Source organism: Pelobates fuscus, chromosome 1, assembly GCF_036172605.1.
Source record: "Pelobates fuscus isolate aPelFus1 chromosome 1, aPelFus1.pri, whole genome shotgun sequence".
In the NCBI taxonomy this organism is placed as follows: Eukaryota; Metazoa; Chordata; class Amphibia; order Anura; family Pelobatidae; genus Pelobates; species Pelobates fuscus.
In genome coordinates this window covers 447,156,339-447,176,083 of record NC_086317.1, presented here as the reverse complement: position 1 = coordinate 447,176,083, position 19,745 = coordinate 447,156,339, and the positions used below count along the sequence as shown (strand labels likewise).

The following is a 19,745-nucleotide window of genomic DNA, read 5'->3' as shown; positions in this document are numbered from 1 at the left end:
TAAGTAAAGCAGTCCACCTGAGTTCGACGTGCATTTCAACCTGCGCCGGAAGTGCGTCATTGCAGTTCAGCTGAAATGCACGTTGGACTGCATCTCTTATAGCATAGCATAGCTTGATTTATCTGTATTCCCCTTGACTCACTACTGACATATTCTTTATCTTGTTTATACAGAATTTTCTAATTTAACCCCTTAGTGACCAGACCGTTTTTCAATTTTCTTACCATTAATTTTCCTCTTACTCATTTACTGTACCCACAGATATCATATACCGTTTTTCTTGCCATTAAACGGTCTTTCTAAAAAATACCATTCTTTTCATCATATCATATAATTTACTATAAAAAAATAATTAAATTTGACAGAAAACATTTTAAAAAACACACTTTTTCTAACTTTGACAACCAAAATCTTTTACGCATCTACAACTGCCAAAAAACACCCATGCTAAATAGTTTCCAAATGTTGTCCTGAGTTTAGAAATACTCAATGTTAACATGTTCTTAGCTGCTTTTTTGTAAGTTATAGGGCTATAAGTACAAGTAGGACATTGCTGTTTCAAAATATATATTTTTTAAATTTATAAATAGTGACATTGTAACACTGTTATCTGTCATAAAACTCTGAATCACACCTCACATGTACATATTTTTGTAAAGTAGACAACCCAGGATATTCAATGTAGGGTATGTCCAGTCCTTTTAAGTAGCCAGTTAGTCACAAACACTGGCCAAAGTTAGCATTTATATTTGTTTGTGTTTTACAAATACAAAAAAATGTATAGCAATATCATCGCTGTGATATGTTTTAATGTTTTAAAAAACTCATATTTGTGTTCAGCGAAGTCCCCCGACTATAATAATACCAAATAGGCCAAAGTTAGCATTATTATTTGATTTTTGCATTTTTTTAAAACAAAAACAGCACTTTTACTGGTGATATCATCGTTGTGATAAGTTTTACTTTTTAAAAGACTCATATTTGTGTTCAACAAAGTCTCCTGAGTATAAATATAACCCCCATGTAAAGGTTAACTATAGGGCTTGCCAATTAAATTCTCTGGACTGTCTGTCTGGGTTGTCAGGAAGGTCCCTCTAATTATAATTAATAAAATCAAATAATTATGTAAAATTAATAGTTACATATATATGTAGAATGTGTGTGTGTGTGTGTGTGTATAGATATATGTAAATATAAAAATAAATATTTTTTTTGTTTATATCATATATATGTATATATATATACATATAATATGTGTGTGTGTGTGTGTATATACATATATATACACACACACACACACTTTTATTTCTTATAAATGTATAATATATTATAAAATAATTAAAGCATTTTATAAGATATTATTGTTTTTTGTCGGACGTACCTAGTTTAAAAAGGGGTTAAAAATGAGACAGCCTTAGATAGGAGTTTATCCCTTTGTGTTTCTCAAACTCGAAATACTCATTACTCATGCTAAGCTACTCATGTTCACATATGAATATTTGGTTATCACTCCTTACAGTGTGTACTGTACTTCAATATATATATATATATATATATATTATTTTTTTTACAACTAAATTGTATCTATGACAGAGTCTGAAATATCAGCATAGAAGCATGAACACAAGTTTTATTAATACAGAATATGTAAAAACATAGATACAATAATTATATAGTCTGCTGATAGATACTAACAAGAAACCTATGGCATTTTAGTATTAAAGAATAATACAAATGCCAACAGAATATTAAATAAATGTTGGTATATGAACATAATATCCAAATACAGCAGGCAGACTTACTTAATATTTGTAATATACAGGGTTTTGCATAGTTCTATAGCAGCATCCCTGTAGTAATTTAAGACATTCACAGACCTCTGCTTACCTTCCAACCTCCATAAATGTTAGAAAGTGGCAATAGCACCTCTGACTTGAACTTTCATACTGTGAGAAAAAAAAAAGGCACTGCTATTTTCAGTCCTTCTGCAGAAAAGTAGAGGCAAAATGAAGTTGTTGAGATCATTTTTTTTTCTTTACTGGATGAGATACAACTTTAGACCTAAAACGCAGGTATATTGGACTTTATGGGCTAAATATATTTTTGTGCAGCTTTGCAATGCAAAGTGAAAGCTAATGAACGGACTAATGTTAATTAGGAGGGTTAAGTGTCATAAAAGATGATAAATTTCTCAGCTTACAAATACAGAAGCAAGACTACTGCTACTTTACACCCTGAAAGTATGACATCTGTTGATTTTGTTGTGTAACTGCCCTTCCTATGTTCTAAGCAGCTTCTATAAGAACAATCAGAGAACAGGCATGTAGCTTGCAAAAAAAGAATTGTCACCAAGGAAACACAACATTGTTATTCCAATCAAACTAGAGTGAAATTATTATTATTATTATTATTATTATTATTATTATTATTATTGCCATTTATATAGCGCCAACAGATTCCGTAGCGCTTTACAATAATATGAGAGGGGGGATTTAACTATAAATAGGACAATTACAAGAAAACTTACAGGAACGATAGGTTGAAGAGGGCCCTGCTCAAATGAGCTTACAGTCTATAGGAGGTGGGGTATAAAACATATTAGGACAGGAAATATTAATCGAATAAGGTGGGAGTGAAGCAGAGCTGGAGGAGAGATTAGAGTGCTGCCCTTTAGGAGAGAGCAAGAGACAGGTATGTAAGGCAAAGTTTACTCTGGGAGGCCATAATCTTTCCTAAAGAGAAGGTTTTAAGGCACTTCTTAAAAGATGCAAGACTAGGGGAGATTCTGATGGTGGTAGGCAGGCTATTCCATAGGAAGGAAGCCACCCGCGAGAAGTACTGCAAGCGTGAGTTGGCCATACGGGTGCGAGCAACAGACAGGAGAAGGTCACGGAAAGACCAAGAATGGGCAGATCTATGGATCTGTGAAGAGATGTAAGAGGGGCTAGAGATGTTCGATCGTATGTATCAGATCACTCGCAATAGGTGTCCATTTATGACAGCGACTCCCTCCCTCTCCCAGTCACATGTGGTGTTCCCCAAGGTTCCATTCTCGGCCCCCTACTATTTACATTTATAAATGATCTGCCTAATGTCTGCAAATACTCTAATGTACACATGTACGCAGATGACACAGTGATCTATGCGAGCAAATCCGATCTACAGCAGCTTGAGGCTGTGCTCCAAGACCAGTTTACAGAAGTAGAAAAGTGGATCGCAAAAAGCAAACTCTTCCTAAACACTGACAAAACTGTCACAATGATCTTTGGAACAGTACCTAAATTACACAATTCCCATCTACCCATCTAAACAAAATCAAATAACATACTGACCACAGTCCACTCTTTCAAATACTTGGGTATGTTGTTAGACCCCAATCTATCTTTTGGCCTCCACATAGAAAAGCTTGCATCTAAACGTTATCCAAAACTAGGTACCCTGTACAGAAACAAATCCTGCCTCAGCCCTACAGTAATGGAAAAGATTGTACAGCAAATGCTGATGCCAATCATTCATTATGGGGATGTAGTATATGCACCTGCACCGCAATCCCACATTAATAAACTCAATACATTGTATAACTCATTCTGCCGCTTTGTGCTACAATGTAATTACAGGACCCACCATTGTGACATGCTAAAAGAACTAAACTGTCTGTTGCTGGAATCCAGATGCATCCTTCATCTTTCCAGCCTTGTGTTTCAGAGCTTTTCTGGGAAGCTCCCGCCCTACCTGAGCAGAATGCTCTCCTCGGCTGTTCCCACTTCCTGTAACCTCCAATTCAGTACCAGCACTTTATTTAGTCTACCTCAATACAAAAAGAAAGCTGCCCGATCCTCTTTTTCCTACAGAGCACTGCAATTATGGAACACTTTGAAATCTTCCCCAAGCCTAAGGTCCTTTAAGAGATCCCTCTCTACATACCTCAAAAAATATTTAATAAATAAATAAAATTGCTATAGAGAAGATGAAGTAAATCGGCCCATAGTAGTTTAAATATAGATCCCAAGCTATTATAAATCTTGTTAATTAATCTGCATTTGACTACACACCAATTTTGAGAACATGTGAACATCCTTAACCCCTTCAATACTCAAATCAAATATAAACATTTGTTTTTTCATGCATTTTGTTTAATGAAATCTAGTAGATAAAAGCTCACTCCTTATCAGTTATAATCTTGTTATGGTTACCAGCCTGTAGAGGAACTATTTTCTCTGCTAGATGTTACTTTCAGAACGGAGGGACTGAGAAGAGTTCCCCGTAAAAACGGGGTCCTTAATCTCACTACCGCTACCCCCAGTCTTAGTATCAAAGCAGTAAGAACAAAGAAAATAACAGGGTGGAGTACCTAGCCAGGTAGCTCTTGGTTGTGTTGGGGTAGAGAAGTGACTTGGTACCAACAAGTCTCGGATGTTACGTCCCCGTCTAGCCGTAATATCAATGTGAGGGCCAAGAACCTGTTTGAGGTGGGTGTCATTCAGCAGTAAAGGCCAAAATCTGTCCAGTGACTTCCTAACCTCAGGCCAGCCAGCATCATATGTCGCGATCATGCGGATTTTGTCAGTTTCTCGGAAGCATTATTCAGATTTAACTAGAACACTGCAACTGGGTTGCTGTTTCCTGGCATGAATCAGTGACAGGTGGGCTGAGGTTCCAAGGGAAGCTAGACTAGCAACTATGTATCTCTACAAACTACACTCTGTCTAGAAACTTGATACACTAGTATTTTTTGTGATTGCTGTTACTACTTGCTTCCCAATAAGGTACCCAGCCACACTGGTTCGCCAGTTTACATTTACAGTCGCATCGTATCATCTTGTTTTTAACCCTCACAGAGTGGGGTGATCTAATAGGTGGTGTGTTTTTTGATATTATAGTTTTTTCTTTAAGTTGTTCTATTAAAGTTTTTGTTATTTTCTTTGTTCTTACTGCTTTGATACTAAGACTGGGGGTAGCGGTAGTGAGATTAAGGACCCCGTTTTTACGGGGAACTCTTCTCAGTCCCTCCGTTCTGATAATTATATATTCAGGGTTAAGCCCTATACTACCCCTGTAACCCCTTTTTGTACTACTGGTCGGAGTTTCGCACTTTGACCGATAGTTTCTATGCTAGATGTTACTTTCCACTGATATAATGGCTGTAAATATGCGGAAAATTTAAGCTCATACCCTGCTTCCAAACAGTGTAGGAAGTTTCAGTGGGTCATATTATTCCTACAGTCAGGAAGAGGGGAAGAATGAATAGATTCTACAATGTCTCTGTTAGCATTACATTAGCAGTCCAGAGATTGAGAAATATTTCTATAGCAGTTTTAAATACCTTTATTTTAGAAATACATCATGTAATTGTATTTACTGTATGTGGGGATTATGCTCAAATGCAGTCATTCTCTTTACATTCTGTTGACACATTTAGTACGCTGTACTGCTAGTAGTGCCCTTGGGGTCTTTGCAAATACCTAAAAGCAAGGTATTTGATCATTTTTAAGTGATAAACATTATATTTTTGCTCTCATACTAACATTTCAGACTGTGTGTAAAGGACACTGCATACTATCTAAAGCTTTTCATTTTCCAAATATTTTTTATATAAAGAATGAATAAGTGAAAAATAAAAATTGTGTAAATTTACTTAATTAAATTTGTTTTAAATGCTTACATTTGTCTGGAAAATCCCTGCAAAAAATACACAAAATTGCTCTGTTATATAATAATATGATATATTTATAGGCTTATAGGATTTTTTGAACAAAAAGTCTTCAGTAGTGAAGTGGTTAAGCAGTGTTGGACAGATTAGACAGAGTAGGTTAATAATCATTTGCCTAGACTCAACCACACAGCAGGAATGAGCACAGGAGGGACCGCACAACATGCCATATATTTAGTTGGATGTCAACCTGTGCCTTCCTATTAATGGTTAAAAATTATACAAATAAGGCAGATAGACGTGTGACTAATCCATTCAGAGAGTGATTTACTAAACTGTGAATTGTCAGGAATTTAGCAGAGAATAGAAAGATTAGTGCAATAGATAAAATTATCCAACTACGTTCTTTGTCCTCTGCGAGTCTGGCCTATAGTGTGTTCTTTTTAGTCAACCCTGACTTGATTTTCCCAAACGAAATCAGGAAAGAAAGTAATGAAAATTACCCTCTTTAAGAAAGATGAGTGTGATTGACACAAAACTTTCTTTGACGAAGTCTAGCATACAATTTCTAAGCATTTTTATGTTTTATAGAACAAGAAAAAACTCAACAGTTTAATTCTGGAACAGGAAGAGAGAATCGTAATCAACAGACATGAAGAAAACATCAGATTTAAAAGTATATAGAGGTATTTAACAGGAGTATCACAATCATTCTTATTGAAGAAGTTATCACTTCTGATAGTAGAACTAAAACATTGCCTAGCAACAGTTTCTTAGTACATCATTTTATATCATGCTTGCCGCAGAATCTCAGCTCCCTGGCTATTTATATCCTGTGCTGATAATGATAAAATATTATTTAGACGAGGGTAAAAAGCTAATGTAAATGTATGATACGATATCTGTGTTCTCAACTGGCAAACATAATACCTAAAAAAAGACATCCAATTTTTTAAAATGTTAACATAAGTTTAAGGCAATAGTTCCTGAATATACATTCAGTAATAAACTGAGCAAAACAGTGGGAAACGAAGGTAAAGGAGTCCTTTAATACACTGCCCAGAAACGCAATATCCATTAACACATTCAGTGCCATGGGAGTTTGCAAGAATTGCCTACATTTCATAGAATAAACAGGCTAATAAAAAATAAATTATAAAATCATTACAGGGTAGATCTACCGTAATTAACCACCTAATTTCCAGGACGGTACGAAAAGCTCCGAAGAACACGTGTTCTAAAAGAGTTAATTCTATTATTTCCATATGACCTGTTGCTCTACTGTTTTCCATTGTTATACGCATGTTGCTGTACAGTTATATCCTTTCTCTTATTATTAGTGTATAATAAGTGTATTCATAATCTCTAAAATGATCTACTATCCTGAATTTTTTAAGAATAAGTGGTATAGATATTGATAATATCTCAAAAATGACAATATTTTTTAAAATTATTTTTAATTATTTGACACAACAGCAATCAATAATTACAATTACTAATATTTATATAGATCACCGTGCAATAGGAAAGAAGACAAACATTTAATAAAAAAAAAAAAAAAAACATGTATAATGAATGGGAACATTAAGCAAAGACAAAAGTAGTAGTAATAAAAAATATATATTTTATTTTTAAGGTCCCACTGTTGGACTTAGCCAAACTGTCATCTGTTAAGAATTATTTTCTAACTTAATCCCAACACTGTTCTGGTTTGCCAGGAACTATGCTTCATTAAGCATTAAATCATTCCTAGCATTTTGCTAAGCATATTTTTTATGATGTATCCATGTGCCCTCTGATCCAGTAGTAGCGTTGATTGAAACTTGAGCATCAAGTTATATTCTTAGGGAAGGGACAGAAATATTTAAATGTTATATATGTAAATGTTGTTCATTATAGATCCATATGCCTTTAAGTTTACCCTTGCGGTGCCAAGCACATGTTATAAACATGCATAGAGACGACGTAATTAAACTGTGTCTCCTACAGCCTTGCATTTCCTTTTGATGAAAAAAATAAATAAAAATTAAAGTGATATCAATATAGTTTCCTGCTATGCAAATCACATTTATAGCACTCAAAATTAAAGGAACACTTCATGCACCATAGATCAATGTAGTAGTTATGGTGGCAGGAGCACCGTGCCTGCAGGGATAAGCCTCTGCTGGACTTGGATCAGGACACTTAACTGGAGCTCTGGCTGTCTGGCCGTAGTAGTGGATGCAGGGAGTGCTGCCCGGTGGGCCACAGGTAAGAATTCAAACCATTTTGTAACTACCTACACTGGGACAGCTGCAGGGCACTCCATGTAACCATAATCACTACACTGTGTCATAATGTTATGGTACTTGGTGTGTTTCTTTAACTTTAAAAACTGAGAAAATATATGTTACTGGCATGTATGCCCTATATAATTCCTTTTTGTGAGGTCTTGCTACTGCAGATACTTTTGCAGGACAAACTTCATGGCTACATCCTAGCATGCGGAGATAGAAGAGAACACAGTGAACTCTTGTTAAAAACACTGAGGTCATACTCTGCTAAAGCAACATGCAGTTCTCTACATAGTACATGTGCTACAACTGTCCATTTTGTTTATGGAACTTATACCCACATACTGCCTTTAGTTTCACATTCTGGGAACATTTTAGGCATTTACACCTTAGTGATGTCCTCGGGTTTCTGGCAAAACCCACAAGCATGGCATTTATAACCATTTGTATTTAGTTTACATTTGCCAAGAATGGTATTTCTATTTCCATGCTGATATTTCAAACCCTGTCCTAAAATACATGGTATATCGTGACAATATGATATAATATATGATGATCTTTTTGATGCTGACAATATTTATGTAATTGATAAACTAGTACAATTAAAAATAAAACTGTGTAAATATCAAGCCTATACATATAATTTCAAACCTATACATATAACTGTTATTGTATATTACATTTATTTGCTAGCTATACGTCACATTTTTCAAATAAATGTTATACTAAAAACATCTAAAAACACATGGATTTCAAGATCAGAGACAACATGGGTTTACTTCAGGGAGATCATGCCAAACTAATCTTATTGATTTTTTGATTGGGTAACTAAAATTATAGATCAGGGGGGTGCAGTAGACATTGCTTACCTAGATTTCAGTAAGGCTTTTGACACTGTTGCACATAGAAGGCTTATCAATAAACTGCAATCTTTGAGTTTGGATTCCAATATTGTTGAATGGGTAAGGCAGTGGCTGAGTGACAGGCAACAGAGGGTTGTAGTCAATGGAGTATATTCGAAGCTTGGGCTTGTCACCAGTGGGGTACCTCAGGGATCTGTACTTGGACCCATTCTCTTTAATATTTTTATTAGTGATATTGCAGAAGGTCTTGATGGTAAGGTGTGTCTTTTTGCGGATGATACTAAGATATGTAACAGGGTTGATGTTCCAGGAGGGATAAGCCAAATGGAAAATGATTTAGGTAAACTAGAAAAATGGTCAGAGTTGTGGCAACTGACATTTAATGTGGATAAGTGCAAGATAATGCATCTTGGACGTAAAAACCCAAGGGTAGAGTAAAGAATATTTGATAGAGTCCTAACCTCAACATCTGAGGAAAGGGATTTAGGGGTGATTATTTCTGATGACTTAAAGGTAGGCAGACAATGTAATAGAGCAGCAGGAAATGCTAGCAGAATGCTGGGTTGTATAGGGAGAGGTATTAGCAGTAGAAAGAGGGACGTGCTCATGCCATTGTACAGAACACTGGTGAGACCTCACTTGGAGTACTGTACACAGTACTGGAGACCCTATCTTCAGAAGGATATTGATACCTTAGAGAGAGTTCAAAGAAGGGCTACTAAACTGGTTCATGGATTGCAGGATAAAACTTACCAGGAAAGGTTAAAGGATCTTAACATGTATAGCTTGGAGGAAAGACGAGACAGGGGGGATATGATAGAAACATTTAAATACATAAAGGGAATCAACACAGTAAAGGAGGAGACTATATTTAAACGAAGAAAAACTACCACAACAAGAGGACATAGTCTTAAATTAGAGGGACAAAGGTTTAAAAATAATATCAGGAAGTATTACTTTACTGAGAGGGTAGTGGATGCATGGAATAGCCTTCCAGCTGAAGTGGTAGAGGTTAACACAGTAAAGGAGTTTAAGCATGCGTGGGATAGGCATAAGGCTATCCTAACTATAAGATAAGGCCAGAGACTAATGAAAGTATTTAGAAAACTGGGCAGACTAGATGGGCCGAATGGTTCTTATCTGCCGTCACATTCTATGTTTCTATGTTTCTATGTTTCTATACTAATAATTTTGATACTGAAGAGGTTAATAAGATGACCTTGCCACCTATATTGAGGAACACATTAGAGATTAGAACAATATAGAAGAATTTGCTAAAATATAGACTGCAGACTCCATTTGTTTCTTATTCCCTTGAAATATGTAATAATTATACCTGAATGAACTGACAGCCATTTATTTACAAGTATTTAACCAATCTCAAAGGATATTCATTCTAAAATGTACATTTATAAAATCTCTCCATGGAGTAATTTTGAATCCAAAGTAGATCTAATTTTGTAAAAGAAAATCAGAAAAAAATGGTTATTCAAGTCAGAAAAAAACTAATCAATTTAGGGAAGATCAAGTTTTCATTTTTTGTTATTAGAATCTAGTTTTCGATTTCCAACCAAGTTTTCTTTTTTTTTTCTTTTTTAGAATGTAGTTATCAATTGCCAACCTTGTCTTTAATGCTTTGCAGTTGGAAAATCTACACATCTCTAACCTATCGAAACAGAAAGAGAAAGGCATGTGTGCATCAGGCATGTATTGGTAAAAAATGTAGATTGCACTTTTTGAGCCACATTTTAGCCAACACAGTCCTAGGTATAATATTACTTAATCTATTAATACAGCTACTCTAGTATTCCAAACTAACATTTCTATAGAAATTCATGTCTACATGGAGTGTTTATGAGTGTTTTTGTTCACGTTGTTTTACAATTACAATGCAAAATGAAATAACGCAAACATCAAACCACTCAGAGCGTCCTGACTGCCAAGTTTATACAGATCCACATCTAATTGATTTTTATTTTTTTTTGCTCTCCTTAACCCAGTGTATTGGAACTTTTATGTCTTGGGACATGTGTCAGAACATCTTAGCAGTCTGCAAAGTCCTTTTTATTTAATAGATCTTGCATATTACGTGCTCATTTAGGAATACATATATTATACTATGTATGTACATACACTATATATTCTGCTGGATGTTTGGGAATTTGCATTCCACAAAACGCTAGCATATTACTCAAGAGCAGGAAATTTAATATGTTTTCATTTATCTCACAAATACACACCTATTTGCAATATTTTTTTCAGAACCTGACATTAGGATTGAAAGAAAAGGAATACAATGCTGATAAACAAAATTAATATACACATCATAAAACAAAATAAATATCTGTAAATGTACATGATTTACATTTTTAGATATTCCTATACAGCAATCGTTCTGTGTTTTTTGTTCTGAACTAATATCTTATACTAGCTTTGTCATATTCCAGATCAAACAAATGTTAAACTATGATATATTTATTTTTGAAGAGGGTTCAGCCAGGAATAGTTAATGGCTGTGTGACAATTTGGAGAGCGCTGCGCTGTGATGAATGATGTCTCCTGAGAATGACGTATAAAAAGTATTGGTTTTTTTTGTAAATATCCCATTTTTCTATAACAGTCCCCCAGGGATATCTGCTCACTAATTCTTGCGCAGAAGATGCATACTTGCAAAAACATAATGCTCAATTATATGATTTTTCAATGTAGGGTAATAGCTTCTTGATCCAAGGATAAATCTGACTGCCATTCTGGGGTCAAGAAGGAATTTGTTTCCTAGTTTGTTGCAAAATTGGAAGTGCTTCAAACTGTTTTTTTTTCCTTCTTTTGGATCGACAGCAAAAAAACAGATGCGAAAAAGGCTGAACTTGTTTGACACATCTCTTTTCAACCTATGTAACTATGTATACTAGTGAGTTAACACACAACAGTTTTACTAAGAACATTTCATATTTAAAGGATCATTATAGTGTCAGGAAAACAAAGCAATTTTCCTGACACTATAGTGCCTTGAGGGAGGGTGCTCCCACCCTCAGGGTCCCTCTCCCGTGGCGCTGAAGGACCCTTTCAGCAGCTTACCTTTATCCAGCACCGGGCTCCCTCGGGGCTGGTGACCACTCCACCACTGCCGACGTCAGCTCCCCCGTCCGACGTCACTGGAGCCGAATGGGAATGCGCGGCAAGTGCCGCACGCGCATTCAAAGTGTCCATAGGAAAGCATTTCTCAATGCTTTCCTATGGATGCTCTGCGCGATGGAGGCGAAATTCGCCTCCAGCGTCGCAGATGTTCCGCTAGTGGATGTCCGGAAGACAGCCACTAGAGACTGGATTGGCCCCAACTTTAAACATAGCAGTTTCTCCAAAACTGCTATATTTGCATCTGAAGGATTAAAACCTGAGGGACCTGGCACCCAGACCACTTCATTGAGCTGAAGTGGACTGGGTGACTATAGTGTCCCTTTAAAGAGGAATATCATATAGTAACCTTTAGCAGCAGTTGATTGAAACTCCAATCAACAAAGTCCAGAGACACGTTAAGATGTCAGGATCATTACTGCCACATTGCCCAGAGATACATAATGTTAATTGTTTAATTACATTGTCATTAGAAAAGTCCTAAATATCTGGCCCCACAGGCATGATCTTGACATGTCTAATCAAATCCTTCAGCAGCCTTCTTTCAAATTGGCTTATAACACTTCTACCCTAAGGCTATTCTATATATCTATGTGCAAGTGGGTTTGGAGATTGTTTCGTATATACCATATACAATGTAAATGAAATAAACACCTTGAATACTATCTTTTGATGTTACTAGGATGTGAATATTGCTGCTCCATCACTTGTGTGATATTGCCCAATCAATAGAAAAAAAATAAAAAACAGAAATGAAAAATAAATTAGAAAAGTGTACGTATTTTTTTTTTACCAATTTAGAATTTAACTTTACAGATACTCAATGCCCAGCTACAACCCTGGACCAAGCATATTCAGTCACATACTTATCTGTTTTAATGTTTTCTTTGCACTTTTTGACTAAAATCCTGTGATCTGTAAGCAAAATTTTGATCTGTTAAAAATAAAGAATTATTCCTTTTCACTTATTTTTAATATATCTTGTATCCACAGCATTTTGTAAAATAGGTAGCTGGTTTCGCCCATGTCCATTATGTAGTGGTATAAGCTGAGAATATCAAATATTATGCACTTCGGAGTCTTCAGTTGAACACGTTTTGCACATTTTGTTGTTTGTTTGCTTTTTAACTCTTTGACCGTGTTTCTAGATATTTTTATTTTTCCAGCAAGCTGAAAACGATTGAATGAGCTAACTACAGCTGAATCATCAAAATATTTGAATTATGTAAAACTGCACCAATTTAAAGGATAATGCTTCATTTAAATTGATGCAGTATTACATAATTCAAATTATTTAATCCATGGAAACTAAACCAGTAGAGAAAGAAAATAAAATGAATGCCATAACAGCACTAATAGCTGACTGATTCCCTTGGTGGAGAAATTAAGAAACAACTAGGTTCTCAGAATGCTTGTGTGCGGGTTTGAGAACATCTCGTACTATAATACACTGGTATTTACAGAATGAACCAAAAAATCAGGAGAGGAGTCCAAAGCATTCCAAAGCACACGGTCATCTGGCACACAAGGAGTTAAACTTGCTGCCTTTATTGGGAAGTGACAAGGAAAATGCTAGTGTAGCTATATTTAGACCATCCCTGAAAACTGACAATAGACAGCATTTGGTTTGACTCATTGGCCATATCCTGCCAGTTGATGATAACTATTGCTCTAAGTCTACAAGGGTAGTTAACCCTTTGGCAATCCAGATTTCTAAGACTACATCTCCCGTGACCCTTTGCTAGCATAAGGGCGGTAGGAGCATTATGGGAGAAGGTCGCCTACCCGAAGGTTGTCTACCCCTAGGTCTAACACATGGATTGTCAAGAAGTAGATCCCCAGCTGTTGATAAATTGCCATGCAGCTACCCATGGCTCTAGGAATATGGCAACTTATCTATGTGGATCAGCATTGTGTGGAATATATTCCACAGCAGCTGCACCTCTAAAGGTTAGACAACACTAGTCTAGGACTGTGAGAGGTGAAAGAATATAGTGCAAAATATGAGAAATGTTATACACAAAGGTCATGATAGAAAATATAAAATATTTCAATATTAGGATTTTTTTAACTATACATATACAATGCATCTCAGTCATTCTTCATCGATATACGTAACTGACGGAGCATTTGCATTGTGCTTATCTGCAACATTTATTTTATAGTTTTCACTGGCTTCCATACAAATACTGCATTGTTCATGCAGTTCCCATCCACAGGCACATTAACACTGTGTACATTAACAATGGATGAGCAATAAGATGATATTGCTTTAAATATCATTCCTTTAATAGTTCATCATTGAGATTATACGAATTAAATCACAGAATCGTTCTAATACCAATCATTCTGGGAACTCTAATTTGTAAAAAAAAGTTGATGATATAATGAATCGAGACACCTTTACTAAACCGGGGAATTCAACTACTGTATTATATAGCTGTCAAAATGAATTTTTAGGTGAATACATAATATGATGGAGTGAATCCGGGGATCCCTACCCCAGAGAAATTAGGTATTAGAGTTCTTATATATCTGTGTTTAAGGTTTCAAAGCCTGTCTTTTCAATTGTAATTCACACGATAAGCACTAAATCCAATAACAGAAAAGTCATATCCAGTCCATTCTCCCTATATCTAGCTGTCCACCCACCTAATTCCCGAGTAAGCAAAGGACTACTCAAAATATTTAATTAGGACGGATGCAAATACTTTATAGTTTCAAATATTTTACAGAACCCTGTTCACAAGTCAGTCATATTATGAATGATTTTTTTATTTATAATTAGTACTATATTACCGAGAAAGGGTAGCTTGGTGATTTGCGTTTTTATATATATATACACACACAGTGCAATAGTATTGATATATTGATTTATAAAATACTAGGTAGGATCTAGTCATAGATTATGTTGTGAGACTGTTGGCTCTTTATTTGCAATCAAAGTCAATGGTTTTTAGGTTGTTTGTTGTTTACCAGCTCTATTGAAGTTATATCTCCCATGATTCCCTGCCATTTAGGACGCTATAAGGATTACGAGAGTTGCAGTGTAGGCATGACTGGAGAATTAGACCCTGGATTAACAAAGTCATGGCTGTCCAAACTTGGGGACCCAGCTGTTGCTGTAAAGCTGTTTGCATTATGCAAAACGTAAAGTAATGGTTATACAAGAGGGCCAGGGCTGGACACCTACAGTATTATTATACACCGACAACAAAGAGCCAAGTTACTTATCCTCTTATAATCTCCTTTCATTTCCTTGTGCGAAGTAGACAACAGAGAGGGGGGGGGGCAGAGATGCCATAGACTGCCCTGCTTTCTGTCCTGTCATCTACCCTTGATTGCAATCTCCAGACCCATATTGTGTTGGCCTTTGTATGCTGTCGATGCACATTCACAGGCTGTGCGACTTAAAGAATGACCTATTGCTCTCAGTAATAGCAGCTCTGTTCTGAGGCTCACATTTTTAGCTATCACCATGTCATTTCGGCTTATTGCAGTGTGTTAACAGAATGCAAAATCCATTGGCATTTACAGCCTATATTCCATACAACTACATTGTGTAACAAGATTAACACATTCATTTATCATACATGCAAAGGAGCCAGCATCCCCCTCTCCTGTGCCTTGCAATATAATGCTTGATGCTTTATTGGAGATATACATCCCCACCAGCATGCCATTCATTGCATCTACATATAGTTCATTTTACATCTTAACCCATTGTTGTCCTGCACATTTACATTCTTGCAGAATTGAGCAAGTGGCCCTGTTCTATCTGCTATAAAAGTAATTTCTGTTTTACGGTAATACTGACGCAGCCTCTAACCATTCAAGCAACTATAGTGAAGAATTCAAAATATTCACCGGCCATCCAGGGGTCAGTGTTTTATATATATATATATAGAGTTAATCTTTCTAAATTTTGTTTGGCTAAATCTTGGAATGGAGTTATATTCAATAGGTTATATCAGATTGGCATATGTATTTGAAATGATTGCTTGTTATCGATCAAAAGTCCATATACACATTAACTATTGCTATGTCTGTGAATAATGTATCATACAGTAAGTGTAGCTCGAGGTTACGCAGAATATATTGCCCCTTGTAATAGCGATCCCTCATCCAGACTCAGTTGCAGTATGTGTTCCTATAGAATTCTCCTCCTACACACTATACGTGTGACAAGGGACGACCCCTATACTGCAGCACACTGCATACAGCCAATATTCACATAACCTTGATCAATATGTTCTATATAGATTAAATGATGGTGACAAAAAATAGATATGTAGAATATGAGATAGATAGATAGATAAATAGATAGATAGATTGATAGATAGAAAGATAGATATAATGATAGATAGATACAGATAGATGGATAGATACAATGATAGATAGATAGATAGATAGATACAATGATAGATAGATGGATGGATGGATAGATAGATAGATAGATAGATAGATACAATGATAGATAGATATAGATAGATAGATGGATAGATAGATAGATAGATAGATAGATACAGATAAATACAAATAGATAGATGGATGGATAGATATATAGATAGATAGATAGATACAATGATCGATAGATATAGATAGATGCATGGTTAGATAGATAGATAGATACGGCTGTTTAAACCTATTAAAGTAAAAACATTATATATGGCCAAGCTGTTCACTTGGCACCCAATGCCATGGCACTAATGATCAACATATGTCTAATGACAGGCTGGCCAAGTGTCATTCATCTATAGTGTGTGTCATTCATTGGAGGGCTAGCTCGCCTTATTTCCACTAACTATGTCCGAAGGAATCTCCTTCATGCATTACTTGCTGTGCCCTCTCTCCCACATGCATTTTAGTTCTTGGACATTGGATACTAAATAACAACTTCACCCCAAGAGTCCATCCCTCTCTGTCGGAGAATGGAACTACTTTGAGATAAAAACATGCATCAATTTCTCATTTACCGTGGGAGCAGTCAGTTTCCGTATGCTCTCTCCCAAGGAATCCAAATTCACCCGTCTTCTCCTGGTTGGTCTCCTGGGTCCAGTGACCGGCTCTGGGTGTTTTTCTTGTGGCCCCGGGGGGCTCCTGCTGCCATTCCAACACAGCCTTGCTAAAGGACATTCTGATTCCTCTTCCGGGCTGGTTTCAAGGTAGTCAGACCCCAGCGAGCTGAACGATTCGGATGAGATTTTCCTCCTGGACATGCTGAGGCTTTTGGAAACACCATGAGATGCTCTGCAATGCAATGCTATTCTATATCAGGCTACGGACATTACACCTCATTGTGATGCTCCTGCTGAGGAGCTAAGTATTAGTCTGCTGTCAAAGTCCACCTTCTCATTTATATACAAGTACCGTGCTGTGACTGTCCTTCTGTGTGCCTTTTAACACTCCCTGTGCATTCCTTTGTTTATGCTTCCCTTCCTTTCATTTGCTATTACGTTCTTTGCAGCAGTGGTACTGGCAGACAGCTGAGCTGTGCACTGTGCATTAGTGAGGCTGCTTCTATTTCCCTCTGTGTTTTTAAAGCAGATGCACATCCCTCTCTCATCCTCTCGTCCTCTCTGCCTGCCAAAGCTGCTGCATTTCTCAACTGAGCTCAAACTGTCACGTGTTCTCCGTGGAAGGCTTTCTATCCTGTCAGGTTCCGAAGGCAATGACACACTTTCTCTAGATTCGAAAAAGAAGTGGAAAAGCCAACTCTTCCTCTGTCATCGGATCTGCGGAGAATATTGCTTAAAGCTTTTACTGAGGGAGGAGATAACCTCTCGAAAAGCTTTTCCTGTGAAAACAGTTAGTGCTCATTGTAGACGCTGCTAGGCTGATGACTGCTTCTTTTAAATCTGCCAGAGAGATTAAATCTTTAACAAAAATCACTGTGAACGGATAGAAAACCTGCTTCAGAGCTGACTACCAGCAACGTTGACAAATTCACAAAGCAACATAGATTGCAACATATTTTCTATTTTTTTCGTGTATAAATGCTGCTTTGCTGATGGAGCAGGCACAAAGTAAGCATGTATCCAAAGAGTGCACATATTCACTTTTTTGAAGATTTATAGGGTTATTTACTGAAGTGAGATTTCAAAGTGAATTTCAAAGATAAGACCAGAGCAGTCAAACTGGAAGCTTAGCTGTTGTGGTGTATTTTTCTAGTTTGGCTATTTTAGCCTAACATTGATTTCACCTTGAATTCTCACTTTATTGAATAACCATGACAGATTGAGCCGTCACCAATGCAAAGTAACCAGCTCACTGGGGCAGCAGCCTTAAGACAAGTCTGTCATTCCTAACTCTAACCTTAACACCGAATAGTAACACAAATAAAATGCATGTAGCTAAATCCAGCCATGCTCATTCAAGAGGATCACATGGACGTAGTCATTTCAAATGAACTATTTTGACACTCACCATTCTAGAATTTGTACAGTAACAGGTTACAGCACAGTGCACTGTAGTGGTTATGGTGCTTAGGAAGATTACTTAACTGAAAACTACGTTGCATTGGAAAAATAAAACAAATTCAGCTGTGTTTCCAATTATAGTCATTAAAGCTTCAATCTTACAATTTTTTTTTTTATTCGTCACATTCACTATTAATTGAATAAACCCCTGTATGCTGTTTAGTACTGCAGCATGTTGAGACCCCTGCCAGTCAATCTTCTGGCTCATGCACAGTATGTATATTAATAATAATGAGAGTTAGAATGTGCCCCTTGCGGCCAGCAATGGCAGTGCAAGGTTATTGTAAGCAGATTAGCAAAGCCACCAAATTATACATAATAGGTAGGAAACTAATATCACAGATACGGGTTATCCACTAAATATATAGAACTGGTAGTGGGGATAGGCACATCCTAAAAAGATAAAGTCGCAGGCAATATGTAACTTAAAATAAAATAAAAAGGCATGTAATCAACATTACTTATTTCCTTTGTTTATAAGGATCCTATTGTCAGTACCTTTAAATCTATTGGCCATTTGTTGAGGATTTTGTATCAAGTGGTACAATGTTCAGGATTGTCCCAACAAAGGGTAACATAGAAACATAGAAACATAGAATGTGACGGCAGATAAGAACCATTCGGCCCATCTAGTCTGCCCAATTTTCTAAATACTTTCATTAGTCCTTGGCCTTATCTTATAGTTAGGATAGCTTTATGCCTATCCCATGTATGCTTAAACTCCTTTACTGTGTTAACCTCTACCACTTCAGCTGGAAGGCTATTGCATGCATCCACTACCCTCTCAGTAAAGTAATACTTCCTGATATTCTTTTTAAACATTTGCCCCTCTAATTTAAGACTTTTTGTTGTGTCCTTTTGTTGTGGTAGTTTTTCTTCTTTTAAATATAGTATTCTCCTTGATTCCCTTTATGTATTTAAATGTTTCTATTATATCCCCCCTGTCTCGTCTTTCCTCCAAGCTATACATGTTAAGATCCTTTAACCTTTCCTGGTAAGTTTTATCCTGTAATCCATGAACCAGTGCATACAATACTCCAAGTGAGGTCTCACCAGTGTTCTGTACAATGGCATGAGCACTTCCCTCTTTCTACTGCTAATACCTCTCCCTATACAACCAAGCATTCTGCTAGCATTTCCTGCTGCTCTAATACATTATCTGCCTACCTTTAAGTCATCTGAAACAATTACTCCTAAATCCCTTTCCTCAGATGTAGGGCTTCGGACTCTATAAAATATTCTGTACTCTGCCCTTGGGTTTTTATGTCCAAGATGCATTATCTTGCACTTATCCACATTAAATGTCAGCTGCCACAACTCTGACCATTTTTCTAGTCTAACTAAA

At 36.4% G+C, this 19,745-nt stretch overlaps 1 protein-coding gene across 1 annotated transcript in view; it reads right to left on the bottom strand.

The window, feature by feature from the left end:
* GUCY1A2 (guanylate cyclase 1 soluble subunit alpha 2) overlaps positions 1–17,617 on the bottom strand; it is a 198,939-nt gene extending 181,322 nt beyond the window's left edge. The window contains exon 1 of the mRNA XM_063444920.1: positions 16,898–17,617. Within this exon, the coding sequence (XP_063300990.1) occupies positions 16,898–17,140 (243 nt within the window). The 5' untranslated portion in view covers positions 17,141–17,617. The remainder of the gene's footprint in view (positions 1–16,897) is intronic.
* Between the last annotated feature and the right edge of the window lie 2,128 nt (positions 17,618–19,745).